The sequence below is a fragment of the Lissotriton vulgaris genome, chromosome 5 (genome assembly GCF_964263255.1).
Source record: "Lissotriton vulgaris chromosome 5, aLisVul1.2, whole genome shotgun sequence".
In the NCBI taxonomy this organism is placed as follows: Eukaryota; Metazoa; Chordata; class Amphibia; order Caudata; family Salamandridae; genus Lissotriton; species Lissotriton vulgaris.
In genome coordinates, this window is record NC_141693.1 from 1,073,571,721 (window position 1) to 1,073,594,757 (window position 23,037).

The 23,037-nt window shown below is 48.1% G+C and overlaps 1 protein-coding gene across 1 annotated transcript in view; it reads left to right on the plus strand.

The window, feature by feature from the left end:
- Window positions 1–23,037, plus strand: part of SORCS3 (sortilin related VPS10 domain containing receptor 3) — a 1,546,015-nt gene that overhangs the window by 916,469 nt on the left and 606,509 nt on the right. Inside the window, exon 13 of the mRNA XM_086919577.1 lies at window positions 12,140–12,286. Within this exon, the coding sequence (XP_086775703.1) occupies window positions 12,140–12,286 (147 nt within the window). The remainder of the gene's footprint in view (window positions 1–12,139; window positions 12,287–23,037) is intronic.

Genomic DNA, 23,037 nt, shown 5'->3' on the forward strand with positions numbered 1-23,037 from the left:
ATAAAGTGGATTCTTTTGTTTCACAATTCTTCATTGAAGACTTAAAACAAAGCAAGGGGAAGGAAAACATGAGAACATGATACATGATACAGACATTTCAAAATAGGTGCAGTACTTGGTACATCGCATGCAGCGCCCATCAAATCCAGTACGCATGGGGGCTCAGTGGGGACAACTCCAGGACAATTGCACAGTTACGCAATGCTGCCTATGATGATCAGCAGGGAGAGGCGTAGCCGGGGAAAGAACAGGGCATGAGAAAGGGGTAGGGAACCAACAAGCACAGGGGTTAATAGGTGGGACAACAAGAAAAGAAAAGTAGGAGGCAGAGGGGAGGTTAGAGTATAAAAAAAAGGGGAAGGGAGTAGGGAGGCTATCAGGGGATAAAGAGGAGTGTATACCTAGAGAGGCAGTGCAACAGCCAGGAATGACATGTGGTCTGATTTAATCATTGATGAATGCTCAGCTGCCATAATTGAAGCAGATGAGCTGGTGTGCACTCTAATATTACAGAGCTTTGTCATAGTAAGGTAGAAAAAATATTGGCCCCTGACAACCACATTTTGTAACTTCTTCATATTAAAGTAACTCCGTGTTACTTGTAAAGGCAAATAAAAAATTGGGAAGAATCTAGGTGCCTGCTGCTGGAGCTCATTCAAAAGGCATCCTTTAGACCTTTGGTTAGTCCTTTATTTTTTCATACAGGATATTGCAACACAATGTTGTGTGAACAATCAGTACCAATCTGAATCACACGACTGCATGTCACATATTAGCACAAATATTTCATTTGGCAGGCCTACTTATTTAATATTGATTGGATTATTATTGATCTTTGAAAGTGGCAGCTCTTCCAATATCATCACAAACTTCAAACATTAATACATATACTTCAGCTGTGGGTGTGCTAGGGAGGCTGAGAGTGAGCAAAGAATTCAACAGATAACAGTGTACTAGTTTACTCATGCACCTATCTCTTCTGGCCGACATGGTGCAGAATGGATAATTCCTTGCTAACATCACTCCTCCGGTGGCAGATATGATGTTTGAAGATGAGTAGGGTCTCACACTGGAATAATCTCCCAAGTGAAGAGACATTCAGACTGAGGGAACTGGTGGTGTCTGCATTATTGAGGTGGATTCAGTTTCACAGAGGTAGCAGTTGTACGGAGTAAACCTGAAACAACTCAGTTTATGCTAAGGAGATGCAAAAAAAGAGCAGCCGTATTTCAGCTCTCTTGGTCAGTTGTCAGTCAATTGGTCTTTATTTCGATTTTCAAAATCATTAAAGACATCATAAATCAATAATTAAAAATCTAACACGTTCATATAAAACCACTTGATATAACCATATTAAAACTTGTAAAAAAATAGATCAGAGAATAAAACTGCATAATACCTAGTCAAGCAAGATACATATCAATTTGCATAAACCTTTGATGTGCCACATAAGGGGGCTGTCGAGATTTAAGGAACTACAACACTCACTCTAGTTAGACGGGGAGTTCATATACAAGAACAACATAAGATTTTAATGATTATAAGCTTGTGAGTACTAAGCTATTAACCCCTTCGCTGCTGATGACGAGCTCAGCTCGTCATCAGCCACGGTGGTTGTGTGCTGATGACGAGCTGAGCTCGTCATGTAACATTGCTGTTTGAATTTTGCCGCACAGCGAAAAAATAACCACCGCAGCGATGCGGTTAATAAAAAGTTGTCATGACTATAGTGCCCTCATTATTTTTGCTCTGATAAACCATGACCATCCCAAGAATTTGGCAACAGCAATCTCTATAGGCTCACACGTTTCTGACTTTAAGATCCTTAGCGCCTCTACGCCCGACCTTGTGCCGAGAATTGAGCAGATTGGTTTGAGCCATCTGATCCTGGCAAGCTTGTAAGCGAGGGAAACAAACAGAACATGTGCTATTGTTTCCTTCTATAATGAACAGACAATGCATTTATCAGCGTTCAAGGAGTGCCATTTACAAGTGAAGGATTTAATTGGGAGGGAGCCCACTCTAAACTGATGATACAGTTTCCTATTGTTAGGTACAGTAATGAAATCCCAGTAGCATTCATACTTGTACTCTTGTTTATGCTCTAAAAATTCCCTCGTCGGGGGCGTGGCCAAGATGGCGGGGTAAGCGGACGCTTCCTCCCCCTTGCTCCTCCGGCCCGACTAAGCTCGAGCCCTTTTCTTACGCTTTTCTCCCCCCGCTGCTGCTCAGCGTGTGAGAGGAGTGCAGCGGAGCACCTGGCGCGCATGTTGATGTCGCTTTGGCCCTAATCGCCTCGGGGAAAGCACCCCAAAAGACCGATCGTAGATCGAGGAACGACGGAGAGCCGGGGAGGCGGGGCGAATCGGAGTGCTGTCCAGGCGCCTCGGCAGGGCCTGGTGCTGAAACCTGCAGATCCGGAGGGAGTCTGACCCGTCACCCGATGGAGGATACAGGAGCCCTGCGGGCTGGGACCCGGCGGCACGGAGGACTTTGGACGTGTGCTTCGGCGCCTAGACCTGTGTCGGCGACACACCGCACTGTGTGGGCCCCGGTCCCGTGAGCGAGGCACAACGGACTCGATGCTGGGGTCGGACCATTTGGGCCCCTTTGTGTGACAGTATGAACCTGGCTGCGGACCTTCTCAGATTGCTGTGTTTCTAGGGGGCCCCGGCGGTGTCGCCGGGCCTGAAGTGCTGCCCTGCCCCGCCCTTCCGCCATTTTGTCCCCAAGGGATCGGTGTTGTCGGCCTCCACTGGAGTCCTTTGCTGGCGGTTGTCTGTGCCCACCACCACTGCCGAGCTAACTCTCTGTGGGACGTGCTGAAAGGGGAGCCCCCTACTATAGCTCTTAAGTGCCGTCCCGGCTGGGCGCCCACGGCTGGCGGTGCCCGGACTGATCTGCCATTTTGTCGCTTGTGACGCAGCGCCTCTGCTTGCGAGGAGACCCCCCCATCGGGCGCTTGCCAGAGACTGGGCATTCCTGAGGTGGCTGGATCTGTGCCCACTCATCGATTGCAGTGATTGCGATGACTGGAAGAGGCGGCTCGAAGAAGGGGGACCGCACCCTGCCGGACATGCTTGGCAGGGCCCAGCAACTGCAGGACAAAACACAGCCGTCGCCGGGGTCTTCCCGGGCCTCGGCGGATGCGACTGGGGGAGAGCCGCCAGTCACGAGGTCCTTTATGGAGGAACTGTTTAGCTCTCTCAAGGAGGACTTTCAGACGCTGAAGCGGGAAGTGGCCAGTGAGGTCCGTGAAGTGCGTAGGGAAGTGGAGGGCCTCGGCGAGCGAGTGGAGAAGGTGGAGACGGCGGCCCAGCGCCGGGATGAAGAGATAGTCCATCTTCAGCAGGACGTTCTCCGCCTCCGGGAGCAGTGTGTTGAGCTCCAGGCCCACTCTGAGGACCTTGAGAACAGGTCACGGAGGAATAACATCCGGGTGCGGGGTGTGCCGTCCGCGGACGAAGGGACCGACTTGGTGGGTTATCTGCAAGGCCTGTTCCGGGAGATCCTGTGGGAAGCTGCGGACTTCCCTGTTTGCATTGATAGGGCACACAGGGTTGGCCGACAGCGCCAGTCATCGGCCCCTCCACCGGACATTTTGGCTTTACTGCCCGACTTCCCGCTGAAGGAACGCATCATGACTGAGGCCCGCAGGAAACAACCCCTGACTTTCCGGGAGCGGCCTGTAGCGCTTTATCAAGACCTGTCCGCCATCACGCTGCAGAAGCGCAGGTCCTTCAGGATTGCCACTGACTTTCTGCGCGAACACGAGACGCCGTACTCCTGGGGGCATCCCTTCCGCTTGATCTTCCGGTGGAATGGGGTGCTGCATCAGCGACGCTCCTTGCAAGATATTTGTGGGGTCCGGGGACTTACGGCAGCGGAGGAGGAAGGAGCTACACCGTCATGGAGGCGCTCAGAGAGACGGACCCGACGGAGGTCGACGAGGAGACAGTCAGCGGCTAGCGCAGGGCGTCCTGATTCCCCTACTATCAGGGCGGACATGGCCGACGCTTTGAGGACGGCAGCCAGGGACTCGGCCTGCTCCATCGGCGTGGCCATGACGGCCTAACACTCACTCTGGGGGGAGATGCTCTTAGCTTCTTCGATGCTGGGTTTGGGGCGGGGGGGTCGGGAGGGAGCGGATGGAGGTGAGTGGCTGAACGTCCACTTTGCTATTTTTCTACGGACTTGCCCGTTTTGGGGCTTGACTGAGACAATGGGGTGTTTAAGTTTGTGTTTGGCTTGTTGCCATGGGTGTGTTATGGGAGGGTGTAAGGGTTGTTCTGGTGTTGGAGAAATCCCGTCCACGCTTGGCCTGTTTTGGCCTTTCCCGCGCAGCTGCCCCGCGCGCCCCACCCGCGGATCCCTTGCCCACTGCACAGCGTTCCTGATCCCAGGGAGGGATGTCGTCCCTAAAGGTAGTGACCCTTAATGTCAAGGGTCTGAATAACCCTGTGAAGCGCAGGGCGATCTTGTCTTTGCTGGAGGGGACGCAGGCGGACATATGCCTTTTGCAGGAGACCCACTTACTGTCCTGGGATTGCCATAGGCTGCGCTCTGCTAAGTTCCCTACCCAGTTCTTCTCTTCGGCAGCGAACAAGACCGCGGGGGTAGCCATTCTTCTAGCGCGCTCCTTCAGGGGGGAGGTTTTGTATAAGTATGCTGAACAGAAGGGGAGGCTTCTTGCATATCGCATGCGCTTCGGGGGGATTGCGTTCACGGTTGGCTCCGTTTATAGCCCAAATGACCACCAAGAACGCTTCTTGGATTCCGTGTTGGTGGACGTCACTGCCTCTCCCGACCGTCATGTCATCTTGGGGGGAGACCTTAATATTGTCTTCGATTCTGTGATGGACAGGTCGGCGCAGCGCTTTCCGCAAGCAGGGGAACTTTCCCAGGCTGTGAAGGCCCGGATTGCGGAAATGGACTTCCATGACGTTTGGCGCTCCATACACCCCACTGATAGGGACTACTCTTACTTTTCACACGCACACCAAACTTACTCACGGCTGGTCTATCTCCTGGTGAGCGGACCGATGCACGCTGCCACCACAGCGGCGGACATCGGGGTCCTGACCCTGTCTGACCATGCACCGGTCGCTGGCGTTTTCAAGTGGCCAGCGGCCTCTCCCTCTCGGGGGGTATGGCGCCTTTGTGATACTCTTTTACACAAAAAGTCGGTAGTGAAACACATTGGGGAGGTCATACAGGATTATTTGTCTCACAACAGCAACACTGACACTTCCCAAGCGACACAGTGGGCGGCTTTGAAGGCGGTCCTTCGGGGGGAATTTATTTCCATCTCCTCAGCCGAAAATAGGGAGAGGCAGCGGAAAAGGGACGAGCTGGCCGTTCAGGTCCGGGAGCTTGAGCAGGTCCACCGCCGCACGGGGCCTCCAAGGGTGTGGAGGCAGTTGAAGGCCGCGAGGAAACTCCTGTCGGCATTGGATCTTGATAGGGCGGAGTATGCCGCCTTGCGCTTGAAGCATGCCTTCTACACAGGGGGGGACAGATGTGGTAAGCTCCTGGCACACCGGCTCCGGGTCGCGCAGCAGCGTAGCCTGGTGAGGGAACTGGTGGGCACGAACGGGGTAGTCGTTTCTGGTGACCCAGAGGTAGCGGAATCCTTCTGCAGCTTCTACGAGGCGCTGTATGCTGAGGAGCCCTCCTCGCCGCGAGACGCCGAAGACTATTTGGAGTCAGTGGCACTTCCGGTGCTGGATCCTGCTCAGGCGACCCATCTGGAGCGAGATATCCATGTCGAGGAGGTAATTTCTGCCATAGCGCGGCTGAAGCATGGTAAGGCCCCGGGCCCAGATGGGTACACGCCTCTGTTTTATAAGACTTTTTGCACGGCGGTGGCCCCTGTCCTTGCTAGGCTATTTAATTCCTTCTCCGAACCGGGAGCCATCCCACCGGATCTCCTGAATGCGACGGTCTCGGTAATCCCAAAACCTGGGAAAGACCGGGCCTTATGCGGTTCGTATAGACCCATTTCGCTTTTAAATGTCGACCTCAAGCTGTATACGGGGATTTTAGCATCCAGACTGGGCCCGCACCTCCCTGGACTGGTGGAGGCGGACCAGGCTGGCTTCGTACCCGGCAGACAGACGGTCGACAACACCAAGCGGGTGACGCATGTTCTGGAGAAGGCCTCGCGGATTCCGGGGGAGCGGATGCTGCTGTCAGTTGAAGCAGAGAAGGCCTTCGACAGAGTTCATTGGCCGTACCTTGAGCTGGTTCTCAGGAAACTGGGAATCGGTGATAACTTCCGCACCATGGTATTCAACTGTTATAAACATCCTTCAGCGTCGGTGCGGGTCAATGGGTGTAGCTCCAGTGGCTTTGCCATTGAACGCGGCACGAGGCAGGGCTGCCCCCTCTCGCCGCTTCTGTTCGCCCTCTACATGGAGCCATTTGCTCAGAGGATTCGCAACGACCCGGATGCTATTGGGGTCAAGATGGGCCAGTATGTCCACACGGTTAGCCTTTATTGCGGACGATGTCCTGCTGACCCTGGACGACCCTAGGAGGTCGTTGCCTGCTTGCATCCAGGAGCTGGACACCTTTGCACGTGAATATGAGCAAGTCGGTGGCGTTGGATGTGTCCCTGGCGGCGGATACCAGGAGGGACCTTCAGCGACTCTTCCCCATGCAGTGGTCCTCGTCTACGGTGCAATACCTGGGGATTCTGCTGGCTCCCACATTGCCGGAGATGGTTGCGGCCAATTACACTTCCCTCAGCAGGAAGATCAAGGAGGAGCTTGGCCGTTGGAGCAAGGGCCTACTGTCCTGGCTGGGACGAATTGCGGCGGTTAAGATGACGGTGCTGCCCCAGATACTGTATCTTTTTTGCGCCCTGCCCCTCCAGCCCCCGGTGGGCTGGATACGACAGACGCAGGCTGAAATCTCCCGCTTTGTCTGGCAAGGCAGCAAGCCGCAGGTGAAGAGGGTCCTCTCCACGCTTGCCCCGGAGGCAGGGGGTCTTGGCATCCCGGACCTCCGTAAGTACTTTTAGGCGGCGCAGCTGCGATACCTAGTGGAGTGGAGCAGGTGGGAGTCCGACAAACACTGGCTTTTTCAAGACCAGGCGGTGGCGGGCCGCACCCTACAAGAGGTTCCATTCTTGCGCCGCGCGCATCGCCCCCCTAACCTTTACGCTTCTTTTGTTACGCGGGTCCCCCTGAGGGTGTGGGATGCAGTTTGCGAGGTTCGGAACCTTACCACCTTCCCCTCGCCGTTCACACCCATAGTCGGTAACCCGGACTTCTCCCCAGGGATGGAGCTGGGAGCTTTTTCCCATTGGGTGAGCGCGGGCTGTAGAGTGCTCTTCCAAATCTACGGACCGGAAGGCGTGGTTCCTTTTCAGCAACTTCGGCAGGACTTCGGCCTGACGGAGTTGGACAGATTGCGCTATATGCAGGTTCGGCATTGGGCCCTCCAACCCCAGGTGCGTGACACGGCTGCTCGTCAAATTACACCGTACGAGAGGTGGTTGGTGACCCGGACCTCCGATGCTAAGCTGATTACCGATTTGTACAAGTACCTACAGCCCCCGCCGTTTCACTATTATAACCCAGGGAGGGAGCGCTGGCACAGGGAATTGGGCAGGACACTCAGCCACAAGGAATGGGACAAAATTGCATATCGGGCGCGGCACTCAGCATATCATACAGGCCTTACGGAAACCTTCACTAAGGTGTCCACTTACTGGTACTACACCCCGGAGAGACTGTATGAAATGCATCGACACACTGACAAGGGGTGCTGGCGGGGCTGCGGGCAGGAGGGTACCCTCTCTCACATTCTTTGGGATTGCCCCGTGCTGACCGCTTACTGGAAGGAGGTTTTGGACGAGGTGGATAAGCACTTTGAGATCGAGCTGCCACGCTTCCCGGCGTATGTCTTGCTGGGCCTTCCCAATGACCTAATGTACCCACTGAAGTCCAGCAGGGGTAGACAGATCGCAATTGCGCTGGGGTCTGCGATCCAGAACATCCTTATCCACTGGCGCACCTCCACTGTCCCCTCCATTACGGGTTGGTTGCATAGGCTCTGGCATGTGTTGGGCATGGAGAAGTTGTCGCTTACGGTGGCTGGGGAGACAGACCAATTTGAGGAGCTGTGGCAACCCTTCCTGGCGCTGCTGTCCACCGAGTTCCGGGAGCTCACCTGCCCGAGGTTCCTTAGACTTCTTAGGCTTACGCCACCAGTGACCCCGGCGGACTAGATTGCATGGGGGACGGGATCCGGGGGTGGGGTGGGGGCTCTTTGGGGCGGATACTCCTAGTACAGGGCCATTGGACGGGGGAGCTGGGGTATTGTTTCCTTTCTTTTTTCTTTTATTGGGGGGATGGGGGACGGGGGGGATTGGGTTGTGCCTTGTTGGTTTGATAATAGCTTCCATTGCTCAGAATTGGGGTGTTGATATGCGCACAGGGGTTTCGCAGATTGCACTTTTCGCCTTTCATTCGCTGTGCCTTTCCTCTTGACCAACGAACTGCTCCTTCCCAACGCTCCTGAGTTACGCCTTTTTTCTTTTCTACCGTACTGTATGTAAGCTTAACCTCCTATCCCCTTTCCCCATGTTTTTTTGTCTCAATAAAAATGCTTTAAACCTAAAAATTCCCTCGTCATCGTAGGCCTCGTTATAGATGAGAATCGCTTCAACATAATTATACTCCAGTAGGCAGCCTTAAACTCTTTCTTTGAAGGAAAAAGATTTCCTGCAGAATTTTCCCATAAACTACTCATCCCCCATATCACTCAAGGTGTCTTTCAGCCTTCTTAACTTGGTGATCTTACATAAGGTGTCAGCCCCCCTGGTTTCTAGAAGTGCTTGTGCGTACAGGGACAGTTCAGGAGTGACCCAGAGCTTTCTCCAGTATGCCACGAGTCTGTAGTGAGCTATATCCTCGATTTTATGATAGCCCAATCTAGATAAAGAGGCAACATGGGTGTTAATTGTGGAAGACCTAATAACAGCCGCGGCCGGTAGTGGGAGTACCGGCCGGTGGCGTGGGGAGGGGGAGGGGCAGGGTGGGGGGTAGTAATGTATGGATTACGGAGTTTAACAGGTAAGTAAACATATAAATAAATAAAACGAATTTCGTTGCGCGCACTGCATCACATTTGGTGATGCAGTGCACACAACGAAATTCGTTTTATTTATGTTTATGTTTACTTACCTGTTAAACTCCGTAATCCATACATTACTATAACCCCCACCCTACCCCTCCCCCTCCCCATATTACCGCCCTGCCGGTACTCCCACTACTGGCTGCGGCTGCCTAATAAGGCTCTCACACATTTAGTTTGGGCTGAAGTCAAGGGTGCTAGATCAGTAGTATCCGCCCCGTATACTACTCAGGTACTGATTTTGGTTTTATAAATCTTTATAACAGGAGCCACAGGCTCAGTATTGTAAAGTCTCTGTCCCTTCATAAGTACTCCTATCAATTGGGTGTGTTTAAGAGCCAGCATATCGATCTGGGGTTTCCAATTCAGTTTTCTACCTAACGTGATTCCTAGGTACTTGAAAACATCAGTCTGCCCTAATTGGACTTTATTCATAAAAACACACCCTTTTGCTGGCTTTACGAACCATGAACTTATTCTTCTCCACATTTACCACAAGGTCATGATCATGTCAGAACACCTCTAACCTGGCAAGGGCTGCCTGCAGCCCCTTCTGAGTCTTGGAAATTATCAGAGTGTCGCCGCAAACATTAGTAGTGGTATCTTCATGCCTGCCAGACTAGGGGCATCTGTGGGGTAGTTAGAGTAATACTGCAAGGCCCTGTTATTGAATAGAGAAAACAGGGCAGTTGCGAAAACACACTCCTGGCAAACCTCCTTGGAAATAGCAAACTTGCCCGTGACTTCCCCATTCATTCCCCAGCGGACCTGAGCAAAGTTGGAACCATGTGGGGTGATTAGAATAGCCAATATTTCCAATGGTATCCCTATGTCCATACGAGCTCTCCACATTCTTGCGTGGGGTACCAAATCAAAAGCCGATTTAAGATCAATAAAGGCTGCGTATAGTGTGCCCCCTCCAATAATGACCACCGGCCAGTAAATATTCATAAACCTAAAAACCTGGTCTGTAGTGCCAGTATGTGGCCGAAACCCTGCCTGTAGCGGTGACATAATCTCAGTTTCATCCATCCATGTCTGGATTCTGCATAGTAGCAGCCTGGCTATGATTTTTTGAATGCAGTCGATGAGGCTTATGGGCCTATAGTTTCCAGGTTTGGATCAATCGCCCTTTTTAAAAACCGGGATGATCTCTGCTCCAGACCACGTTTCCAGTATGGGGGCGCCATTAGCTATTGCATTAGCTAGTAGCTGAATGTAGGTCACCCAATTATCCCCGTCGTGCATGAACAGATCCGCTGGTATACAATCTAGGCCAGTAACCCTGCCTTTCGGGATGAATTTGAGGGCATTTTGGACTTTTAACCTAGAAAAATACAAAGTGACGGTAGGGGTGGGCATAATAAATTGGTCGATCTTATCATAACGTCCGAGAAAAAGCAGGGGGGCTAAAAATTGTACTCCTGCAATATCTAAGGGGATTTTGCTGTTTTTAGACACGGCTACAGGCAGAACCGCTAAATGGATTTGCAGCAAATTTAACAGAAAGCTAGCACTTGGTCATGAAAAAGCCATTTTTGTAATTTGGTGTGAATACGTTCAGTTAATTTGGAGTTATTAGAGAAGTAAAACATTGTATATCCAGCCACGGCCCGTGGAGGGAGTTGCGGTGGGCAGAGAGGCGGGACGGGGGAGGGTAGGGTTGGGGGGTGCTAAAAACTGGCATATGGATCATTGGAGGTAAGTAAACAATTTAATTAATAAAACAAATTTCGTAGCGTGCCCTGCATTGCAAAATGCGATGCAGGGCGAGCTACGAAATTCATTTTATGACGCCTTTTAGCACCCCCCACCCTGCCCCTCCCCCGCCCCGCCTCTCTGCCCTACCGCAACTCCCTCCACGGGCCGTGGCTGTGTATATCTAGGGATGCTCATCCTCCACCAATCCACAGGTATTAGTAGATCTACTTATATAATACTTTATGTTAAGAAAATCATACAAATTCACTGGAAAAAATTAAAGGTTATAGGGACGTTGCAGTTAGGTTCACATTTTACCCACACAAAACTACAGAAATTCAGCAGTTATAGGTATACTTATTTGAAGAAACTATAACTGGTGCCGTTAAATAACTTCAAGCCACAAGAGTTAGTTTCTTAACATAAGTATAAATATAAGTATAACTATAACTGCTGAATTTCTATTGTGTGTAAGTAAAACATGCAGTTAGCTATAATGTCCTTGTAACCTTTGCTTTTTTCTGTGAATATATATATATATAGATATATCTTAAAAAGTAGTGCCAAATAAGCTTTTATGATAAGACAGATGTATGCGTCATGGCATAGGCACACCACCAAAACTGACAAAAAAAGAGTCCATCTAAGGTTAGTACTAGCTTTGTGCAAACTATTAAAAGGTCTCTTGAACCTGCCAGCAAAGGGATTGATAATTTTGCGCAAAGAGAGGGCTTGATTAATCCTAGAACCTGTTATCAGTGACTTGTGAGCATGAGTAAAGCTTTAACCATTTTATTTGAAGCATGTTGAGGCATGTTTATAGCATCAAAAAGCATCCAAATTAAAAAAAAATAAGGTGCAGAAAAAGCTAACAATTTAGGCACATTGAGGAGACCACTGTAATTTTGTATAATTTTTTTTTAGATTTGTAGACTGTTAATGCATTGGGCCTTGAAATACCCACTGAGGTATCAGGAGCTCTCTGGTGCTCATTATTGAACTTTGATTTTATTAATTTTTGATTTGGACACATGCTTCATCTCTAAATTGCCCTTTTGAATATTTTGATATGTTTTTCCTGATTTATGATTGAAAAAACTGGATTTTTCTTTTCGCAATCGGATTTCTCTATTGTATACTGTTGAAAACAAATTCAGCCAATCGCTGGACGCACTCAATTAGAAACGAAAAATACGTAGCCTAAGTGTGCTGTTTTTCTGAATGTTGCTTGAAAAGGAGAAGTCTCACAGTTACCAACTCTCTGTGGTTTTTCATCTGTATTCATTTTTCCTAGGTAGCAGGGATAAAAGGAATATTCTTGGCGAACAAAAAGGTGGACGAGCAAGTGAAGACTTTTATCACTTACAACAAAGGACGAGATTGGCGCTTGCTGCAAGCTCCAGACACAGATCTGCGAGGAAACCCTGTCCACTGTCTGCTGGTCAGTTTCCAAAAAGTTGATTTAAAAGAAAAACGCACAGTTACCCTTGAAGAAGAGAACTTTCAGTTAGTTGCTTTTATATGAGTCTAGTAAGACCATATGTAGGTGTCATGCAGCTTTGGGATGAGTTAGACTTTAGGGTTGTTGAGAGACTGCAAAACTGCTCAGGTGTTTCTGTTGGTGCAATATAACTTAACACTGTAAAGGTGTGATCGTTTTTTTTGTCCAGTAAATTTAAGTATGCTATGATCCAATATCTCGTTGAATGACAATGCTCAATATGTACGTTCTCCAGAAATTTGCATGTGGGTCAATCAACAACAGAAAGTAATCGTGGCCAATGCTTGCACCTATAGCAATATTTCAACGACTTATATCCTATACAATTAAATTGTAATATGATTTACCATTAACCCCAAATGTTCGTTGGATTATTCGAGAGTCCATTTCCTTTCCGTGTTATTCAAGCACATTTTCAGTACTATTTCTGCATCGCGATGGAAACCTGTCACTCGGCCTGTAAGTATCTTCAATAACTCCGATGAAACAAGACAAGGGTTCTACCTCCTAGTTCTGATCCTGCACTCAGAAAAATATGATTTACCAACTGTGGAATGATTCTCTCTAAACTTTTCGGGGCAGATTTATGTTGCCTGACGCATCTCTCTGCAAATCAGCAGAGATGCGCCAGGAAAGATACGGCACGCATGCTTATCCTTGCGCCACCCATGATGCGCCGCATTTAAAATGCGGCGCACCATGGCGCAGGAATAAACAGATGCGTGTTGCATCTAGGGTGTGAAGTTGGCGCAGTGCTGAAGTTGTGTTGCGTGAGGCACGCAACTCCAGCACTTTTCCAACTTGCCCTAGCTCTAACGTGGTGCGTCAAACCTTACGCCTGCTTCAAGCAGGCGCAGGGTTTTGACGCATCAGCGTTGGTAAAGTGACTCACTTTTCAGGGGCGTTTCTGCGATGGAACGCCCCCCCCCCCGCGTAGAAACGCCCACATGAAACCTGACGCAGGTTTCATGTGGTGCAGGGCCTTACACCGTGACGCATCTCCATAGATGCATCACGATGTAAGTGTGTCGCAACGTGGCGCAGGGTTTACGCTGCCGCTGCGTCACAGAAGTGACGCAACGGCTGTGTAAAAGTGCCACAAGTCCAACATAAATCTGTCCCTTCTCGTGCAACAACAGACTTCATTCACTGAATTCGTTATATATCATAACCATGTATCAGAACGTTTCAGATGTTGAAGGTATAATAAACGCGGGGTGTAAAACATTCGCATAAATGTAGAAATTGTAGTCAAATTTGGCAACATATTCAAAGCAGGAATCTTACTTTCCTTTTTTTCCTATTTCTTTTATTCTCTCTTTCGAATCACGCATATGTACGTGTTTGTATTTAATACCGTAGTATTATTGTTGGGTGGGGTAAAATATTGGCTCACACTATCTGTTCCCCTGAATTACAACATGTGTGTGTGAGTGTGTGTGTTTTAATGTAGATAGACACACCACATCGACACAGGTATTGTTTTATACTATTATTAATATTTTTGTAGGACATCCAATTGTTGCTGGCTCCAGGCACGATTAATGTTTGATGTTTTACATTTTGTATACCCCATGTTTTGCTTTTAACCATTACTTACACCATAAAGTACTTTTTCTGGATAATCTCCAATCTTTTCCTCGCTAAATTTAACCCTATGATTGAAACTGAAAAACACTCATTGAGTTAATAATGTCTTAGTAAATAATACCCTTGTTAGCTATAAACCTTGAATCTGTTAGAAACCCAAGCTCACAATGGATTAGTCAGTGGGTTGTGCTTTTACCCTCTGGAACAGCTGGCCTTGCTCCTTGCCGTCCCTGCTCCACTCCATTGTTAACTGTGCTTTGTTCTTCATGCTTCCCGCCAATTACTATCCCCACCCCACATGAGACATCCAGTGTGTAACTGGCAGTCACATGATCCAGTTATGCTCATGACATGGCATCTTCTTCCTCTTAAAGAAAATAACATATCTTTGACATGACATATTCCTCTTTCTTAAAGAAGAATGAAACATTTGCCTCTGACTTAAGGAACAAATCTCTCTGTGTTTTTTCCTGAATAAGATGTTACCAAGTCTGAGTTCATGGAGTCAACCAAGCTACTCCTGTTGCAGGGGATGAAGGGGTAACAGAGGCCAGTGCAGCATGAGGGGGCAAACTTACAGCCCCCCCCCCCCACACCTTCAAGGGCCTCCATTCAACCCAAACCCAATGAATATTTGTGAATTAATGGAGACTCTGGGCTTGTATCACATTCTGCAGTGGGGGCCCCATCGTTTTGCCTCACACCACTGCTGGGATGGCATGATATCCATTTATTTATTTATTTATTTATTTATAAAGTTTTGTATAGCGCGGACAAGACCCGTGGGTATCAGAGCGCTTCCATGTCCTTGTGTGGGCCTAGTATGCATAATATAGAGGCTCCATAAATGGTGTTTGCTCTGAATCATCAGAGTCGGGGGCTGCTCTCTTATTGGAGGCTAACTTCGGACTCCGAAGTGCATTTTTGAGGTTGTACAAAAATGTCCTTGATCTAAGTACAACTATTAGTGCTGTTGAGCTGAGAGATTGTGGTAACATTTTCTTTTTAGTCTGTTGCGTCTTTAATGAAATCTTTAATTGATTGTAATTCAAAGTGTGATTCTAGACTTTTTAAGTGGTTTTCTAGCCACCACCACGCAGCTGTTCTCAGAAAGTTTTCACCTAGGACTCTGCTTTGCATTTTATTAACTCATCGACTCGTGCATTCTAATTAGAGTGGCTATATTTGTGTAATGAAATGATCCTCCCTTGAGCTGCATATTCATTGGTGAGCATGGGGGTCGTGTTTCAACTAGAATTGTCATCTTTAAAAAGCACTCTGTCAAAGAATTCCACAATCTCTCTACATGTAAAGTTGAAAATGTCGTGTTCTTAGTGTGGATTCCTCTTAGTGTTGAAATGTGCACAAAATGTGCCCTTGTATTTTCTTAAGGTTCTGTCTTTCTTGCAGAGTGTTTTGCTTAGACACGAGCAATCATGCCTTTCTAAATCAAAGAGAAGTTGCAGTTTTTGTTTGTCCTTCAGCTACTGCTTTAAGAAATTCATCCAGCGAGCTCAGCCATCTCTGTTTTTTCCTGTGTCCCAAACTCTGGCTATCAGCTGTGTGACTGAGAGTGACTTTTTGTGAGGTGTTGTGGACTTTTAATGATCCTTTGTCTTCTCGCATAAAGATGTCATTTGATGGTTACTTTACTTGTTCACTATCATATTTTGTTCAATGTGTGTACCATTAGGTTAGTCTGCTACATATCAAATCCTTTGTTTTTCTGATGTTTCAGTGTTTCAATGCCACTGTACCTTCATTCAGGGCTATTAATGAACCCTCTGTGTTACTTGTTTCTCTTTACCTGGGCTTTATTGGAGTTCAAGACATTTGCTTTGGAATGATACTTGTTATGGGCATCCCTGTAATGTGTGCACTTGTGACTTAATGATTATTTCATGTCTCAGTGGCAATTGTCTTTTCAGTCATTCTAAATCGGTTGTCTTTATTAGACGGACCCTCAGATGACTGTTCACTTTTTTGCTTGTTTTTACAGCCATGTACGTTTTTTTTATCAGGACTATATGTCTGTCCTCTTAACCTCTCCCTTTTTATGCTTTTCTCTGCTTGAACAGTTCTCTACTTTGCAGCTGGTGGATGTGGTCCTTTATCGAGACCTTAGTTTCCTTCAGACTTGTTTTCTGACTCTCCTCCTTTGTTGCCCCTTGTTGACTTATAGGTCACTTGTGACTCATTTGCTGAGGCACTCTAGATTTTTCCATACTTGAAGACATTTAGTCTGTTTGCTTTTTTGGTGCTTCATAATTTCTTTGCTCTGCATCTCTCAATTTATTTGTTATTACTTCCCTGGTGTCTCCTGCTGGCACTGCGTGCCTAAATAAAACATGGCCGCCGGTATGTGAGTATATTTACGTCTTGAAGCAACTTTTCTTCAAAATGGCCACACAAATATCAGAAAACATTTTTGCTGACTACAGGCTGCTTCATCTGATTCAAAAATGCCTGCTCACATTTAACAATCTTTAGCAAATCACTAGCTTTGTGCCACACTGTCAAGGTGTATCTACTAGTTATTTGTCTTTGGGGTTAAATGCCTGCTCACATTTAACAATCTTTAGCAAATCCCTAGCTTTGTGCCACACTGTCAAGGTGTATCTACTGGTTATTGCTCTTTGGGGTTTCGTTTTTGACTGCCCACCACATTCTTTGTTAGTTCGCACTTCTTTGTATACTTGCTTTGCTATGTGCGATGACCAGTTCTAAGATAGCTGCTGTGAAAAAGTGGATTATTAATTGGGGTAGGTGGCAGTCCCCCACAAGTAATATTGTCACTTTTCTTGTTAGGCCCAGTAATTCAGTAATTGAAACTTGAGCTCAACCCCTGGTAGCTGTGACACAGAACAGCTATTTATTTATTTATTTTGTAAGTTTTATATAACACGAGCATTACCTCCGAGGGTATCAGAGCGCTTTACAGATTTTGCAACAAACAGGTAAAGAAGAAAAAAACAGAATATGCATCGTAGTGTATGAACATGACCACCAAGGGTATCAGAGCGTTTTACAGATTATATATCAAAGGGGTAAAAAACAGATTATATGTCATAGTGCACAAACATACAAAGCACAATAACCAAAGTGACAAAATAGCAGTCTAAGATTATCCAACACTCTCATGAGTGCAAGGAGAGCACATCATCAGGCAAATCACAGATCAGAATTGTCCGACCTAATCGAGAACCAGATGTAAGAGCCAGAGTCAACGGTTATGGGCCTTGAAACCGATGCAGGTGCCAGGCTAAGGCAGACATTTCTTCATCAGGAGCCCTTTGACCTCTTTCTTGAAGAAGACAGTAGAAGGATTCATCCTGACTTCCGGGGGAAGGGAGTACCAGATCCTCGGAGCCATCCCCAAGAAGGCTCGGTTATAGGTCTTCTTTTTCTTGAATTTCTGAGGTTTAAGCAAAAGGGTACTGGCACTTCTGGAAGCTCTAGACCCTTAGGGGAGTTCCAATTTCTGTGGTAGATACAACGGGGTCTTGAAGTGGATGGCGATGCATGCAATTTTTAACTGAATCTGAGCTTCATATGGAAACCAATTCAGTTCCCGCAAGTTCAGAGAGAAGTGATGGAATCTTTTTGTATCAGTTAAAAACCTAGCAGCGGAATTAAGGGTAGCCCTAAGAGGAGCCGTCCTTACTCTAGGCAGACCACAAAGTGTTGCACTACCATAGTCCAGCTTTGCCATCACTAATGCTTGCACTGCAGCCTTGAGGTCATGAGCAGGGTGGAAGGGTTTGAGTTTCCTAAGTAAGCTGAATTGGAAATTCGCTCCTTTAGAGAGGGAGCTGATGTGCTTCTGCATGTTCAGGATTTTGTCTAAAATGATACCCAGAGATGATGCCGAGTCCATGACCTGCGGCCTTCAGTTAAGAGCCGTCAACTGATTCAGCCATTGTTCCATGACGGGTGATTGGTTGTGGGGTGAGATCAACAAGAATTCAGTTTTAAGAGCATTAGGATTAAGGTGATTGCATGTCAGCCAACTTTGTGGTTCTAGCAGGACTGAGTTGAGGGACTGGATATCTTTGCGGGAGGTGATCTTCAGGGATAGTTGGGTATTGTCCGCATAGCTAATGCTGGAAGATTTTAAAACTTCCATAGAGGCTCTATGAACAGGTTAAAGAGTGTGGGGGACAATGCTGAACCTTGAGGAACATCCATGGTGACTAGTGCAGGGTGGGACAGGAATTGGTCCACCTTAAAACATTGGGATCTATTTTGAAGGAACAAAGAGATACAGCTTAAAACTGGCCCAAACAGCCCCATCTGTGTTTTAGGAGGTCAATTAGGTGACCATGTTTGACAGTGTCAAAAGCTGACGAAAGGTCGAGGAGGATCAGTATGCATGACTCATTGTGATCCAGCATTCTGAGTGCATCATCCACAATGTGCGTTAGCGCCGACTCTGTGCTATGACATGGACGGAAGCCCAATTGGCATTGGTCCAGGAGTTGGAAATGAACAATGTGATGATTAAGCTGGGCGAGCACGCATTTCGCCAAAAGTTTTGCCAAGGTGGGAATGTTAGTGATTGGGCGAAAGTTAAGATGGTCCGTTGTATCCGCATTTGGTTTCTTTAGGATCGGGGTGACTTAATCTGATTTAAGGCAATCCAGAATAGCACCTTGCATAAGAGAGGCATTGATGATCATTGTCCAGAGGGATAGTAAGGCGGATCTCACTTCTAGGAACAGGTACGAGGGAAGAGGGTTGTTGTGGTGAATGGAATGTTTCAAGGTCAACAGCATGTTGTGAATAGTGGGTTTATCCACGGTTTGGAAAGAGCTCCATGATGCATTGTTTTTAGGGTGGAGGGGCTGTATATGAGCAGAGATATTCGACTCAGAGGGACAAAGGGTGTTCATCAGACCACTCGAAAGGTGATCAAGATTAGCTTGTAGTTCAGACTCGATCTTGGTAGTCTTATTCTTGAAGAAAACAGCAAATTCTTCACAGTTCGGCAGAGTTTCTGGACCCCACGCCGAGAGGATAGGATGATTATTGGATTGGTATTTGATGAGTTCTAACAGTTTTTTCGGACAGTTTTTTGCTTGATCAAGTTGCGTTCTGAAGAAGGTAGCCTTCCAGCATCTGATGCGTTTGTTGTATAAGCTTCGCACAGACCTCAAGTGACAGAGATGTTCCAAGGCGGGATAAGATCGCCACTTCCTTTCTGCAAGTCTTAGGTTTCTTTTTTCGGCCTTAAGACTATTATTGAACCACAGTTTTGAAAATTTAGCAGACCCTCTTTTGAGCTGAAGTGGTGCCACTGAGTCCAGAACATTAAGCATTGCGTGGTTATAGTGGGCCGTCAGGTCATGTACATCAGACATGTTCGGAGGGGGGGCAAGAAGTTATCACAGAGCTCCGTAAGGTCTTGCAAATTGCTGTACCGTAAACATCTTTTTAACTGTTTTGGGTACTTGGGTTGGGATATGCATGCTCTAACTGATTCAAGGACGAGGAAGGTGATACAATAGTGATCTGTCCAATCACATGGGAGGATTGACTCCAGGCAGAGAGAGTTGGGCCTACCAATGACACAATCTAATGTGGCTACTTTGGTATGCGTAGGGCTGTCACATATTTGTAAAGGTTGAGGTCAAGTAGGAAATATTTAAGGCTATTAACCATCACATCCTTTACATCATTCCAGTGGAGGTTGAAATCACCCAGAAAGATCTGCGTGCCTTGGAAGTTAACGTTGGCCAAAATAATGTCCCCGATCTGTTCTGTGAATGGAAGGTTGTCACGCAGGGGGTGGTAGAATGTGTGCAGTTTGTATGAGTGATTATTGCCCCGTATTCACATCAATGTATAAATATTCACAAGAGGGCAAGAGGTCGGCATGAATTAATTTCACTATTAGACTACTACGATGTAAGTAAGGGATGCCTCCTCCGTGACCACTAGTTCTGTCCAACATAATGATATCAAGGTTGGCAGGAATTATAAAGTCCAGGATGGGAGCCGCTGAGTCATATAGCCAGGTTTCGGTCAACATCACAAGGTTCAGAGCCTGGACAAGGATGAGATCGGCAATATCTGCAGCATGCATAACAGCTGATTTGCAGTTTAGGAGCGCGTATTTGAGACTAACTGTGGTGTCTGTTGTCAAAGGCAGAGTGGGGGTGACAAATGTGAGGTTATTTGCATTTAAAGTTCTTTAGTTTGGCCTAGGTTCCCTGAAGGGATCAGTGGGGATTGATTCAATGATATGCAAGTTTGAGGGAGAGGAAGGCAGTGCCAGGTCATATGAGAGTAGGAGAGAGTGAATATTAATTTCCGACAATGAGACTCTACATCTGGAGGATCGAGAGGGGTCATTAGGGAGCAGAGTGGAAGGCCAGCTATGGGGTGCAAGTATGGAGTTGGAAGAGGATCGCCTAGGCTGGGAGAAGAGAGGGCTCCGGGAACCACCACAGACTGTGAGCAAGCGAATGTGGAGATTGGTCATAATGGAGTGGCTTAGTATGAGGTTAACTGAAAGATCCTCAGTGATGCTTGAGAGGCTGAGCACATCTGCCTTAAGTTGTTGTAGGTAGAGAGCAATCTCATTAAGGCGGGCTTCCACTGAGGTGTATGATTGGGGATGTGAGGCTAGGTCCTGGTGATCCTGCGACAGAGGATAGCTAGTGGGCGAAGGGAAAACTGGGGCAGCAGGCACATGAGAGGGCCCAAGGGCAGGGGATTCAGGGAGATGGAGCTGTATGGTTGGGGGTATAAAGTATAGGGCAGGAGGGGACTGGCAGCAGGTGATCTTTGCCCGCCTGTCGGACCAGGACGGGATTGCTTATTGAGCAGGGGGCCAGGATCCAGGGGAGTAACTGAACAGCATTCTGAACCGTGGAGCTAGGAGAGTTAGAACCAGCTAACCGTGAGGGGGGTATGTAGACTCAAGAGGAGCGTGCTGTCGTGGTTTGTTGAAACCTTGTAATGCGGTTGCATTGTTACTCTGAGTGGAGGTGGCTAGAGTGAGGCCCATCAGAGCCACGTGTGATGTGGCGGCATTGGTAATCAGAGTGGAGGCAATTACAGGGGGAGCTTCGGGTCAGAGATAGTGTTAGCAGCCGGAAGAAGCGAGGCAGAAGATAGAGTTAGAGAGGCATGAGATAGAGTTTGCATGGACGGGGGGATCCTTACCGATCCATCACCTCCAAGGGGGGTGGCATCTTCATGATGGTGGGGAAAAAGTTGTCAAACAGCATTAGGTTGCGGTCAGAAGCTTAGATAAGGATGGTTCAGTTTATGTAGAGTGAAGTGGTAGCATCCGCTCTATAGGTTGAGGAGGGTACACCTATCATTCTGATACCATGAGGAGTTTTAAGGGAAGTGGAGATCTTAAGGAGAGAGCAGATGGCCTTCCGCCATTGAGCATGCCATTTAGTGTACAAGATAAGATCATTTAAGGTATCACCTTTATTGATGGAGAGGAAGTGGTCTGAACTAAGGGTTTCCGGATACGTTTGAGTAGTCAATGTTTGATTTTTTTGCCATATTTTTTTAAAGGTTTGGGGTATATATGATTCTGAAAGCGTTCTGGCCCACCAGCTCTAGATTGGGAGAGAGGCAATTCGAAGGACTCGGTGCCCTATCCGCACCTGCCATGTCTCCACTAAGGAAGTCTAGATGAGCAAATCAACTGGGCAGAGGTGTGCACCTACCATAGGAAACGCAGGGAGGTAAGTGATGTGGGCAGAGGTCAGGACGTAATCAGGGGTTGGATGTGTACGCAGAGGGAGAGTGACCTGGAGTTAGAATGGGATGGGCAATTGCATGCTAATTTCTAGCCATGCACAATCGGGTAAAATCAGGAAGACTAATAACTGTGAGAGAGAGCTAACCCGGGCTAGTGGCTAGAGGGCTAGTGTGCGAGTGAGGCCCAATTGTTCACTACACCGTAAACTCAGACTTGCTGGCTACGCCACTCAGATCAATAGTTGTTCGTTTTCGTGATGCCCTTAGAGGCGATAGCCCTTTCTCACTAATCGGTACTGAGGCAAAGAAAGCAGGCCCCTATGTGGGATAAATAAGGAGGAACACATTCCAAGATGGCCGCCCAATGATGGGAATCTCTCAGGCCTATTTCTTGATCAATGGCAGGGAGTACCTAATGTTCATGGCAGGGGTAGCCCTTCTTCACCAGCACACCATACTGACACTAGCGAGTCTCTCGGGACCCACTGGCGCTGAGCTCATTAACCAGACAAAGACGCGCCAACAGGTTCCTCCAGGGAGCAAGACCAGCCCCTCACCGTGCAGCAGCAATGCGGAAGCAACAGAGGGCAGATCAGGCCCTGGTCCACAGAGAAGAGCGCGACACCCCAGCCTCTAAACCGGCTGTGTTCATTGCAGGAGTATCTGGTGATAATGATGGCCGGTATTTTCACCAGCGAAGCAGGACGGATCCAGAGGAACGGACCCTTGGGCAAGTGGCATCCTCAAAACTCCATAACGGTGAGGGGGAGTAAGAGGTGTGCTCCAAACTTCACCCGGAAGCGGAGCCAGGACAAACGACAAGCAGTGCCCCCAGCGCAGTCCCCCAGGCATGGGTCTCGGCACCCACAGCGCTATGGCCCAAGGTCAAGCCGCAGGGCGTCCCCAACCCCAGCGCTCAGGCCACTTCAGGACCACTCCAGCTAGGATGGGGGAGGGGTGTGTGATCCCTACCTCACCCAACCGATCCTCATCGCCACCCCAGATCTCGCGGTTCGGTGAAATGCCAGAAAGAATCTCTGGCAGGAAAGGAACTCCAGCTGGCGCTGCTGGGCATCAGCTTCCCCCAGGACTGGGCAGACCTTGCTCCTCACTCCGGTCCTTGGCAGTTCTGGCCAGCGTTGTTGACGCGGAGACGACTTCAGGTAGGTTTAAAGCCAAATTTGCAGGGGATTGAGACGAATGGTTGCGTTACAGGCAAGTTTCTTCATCAGGGGATGAAGAACAGCAGGGCGGAAAGGGGGCATAACCAGGGATATTCAACAGAAGGTGATCCCTTTCCCTGGAGCTTCTTTGGGGAGCTCCAGCTCGGCAGCCATTTTAGGTAGTGTTTTTGAGCTATGATTAACTAAAGAAAG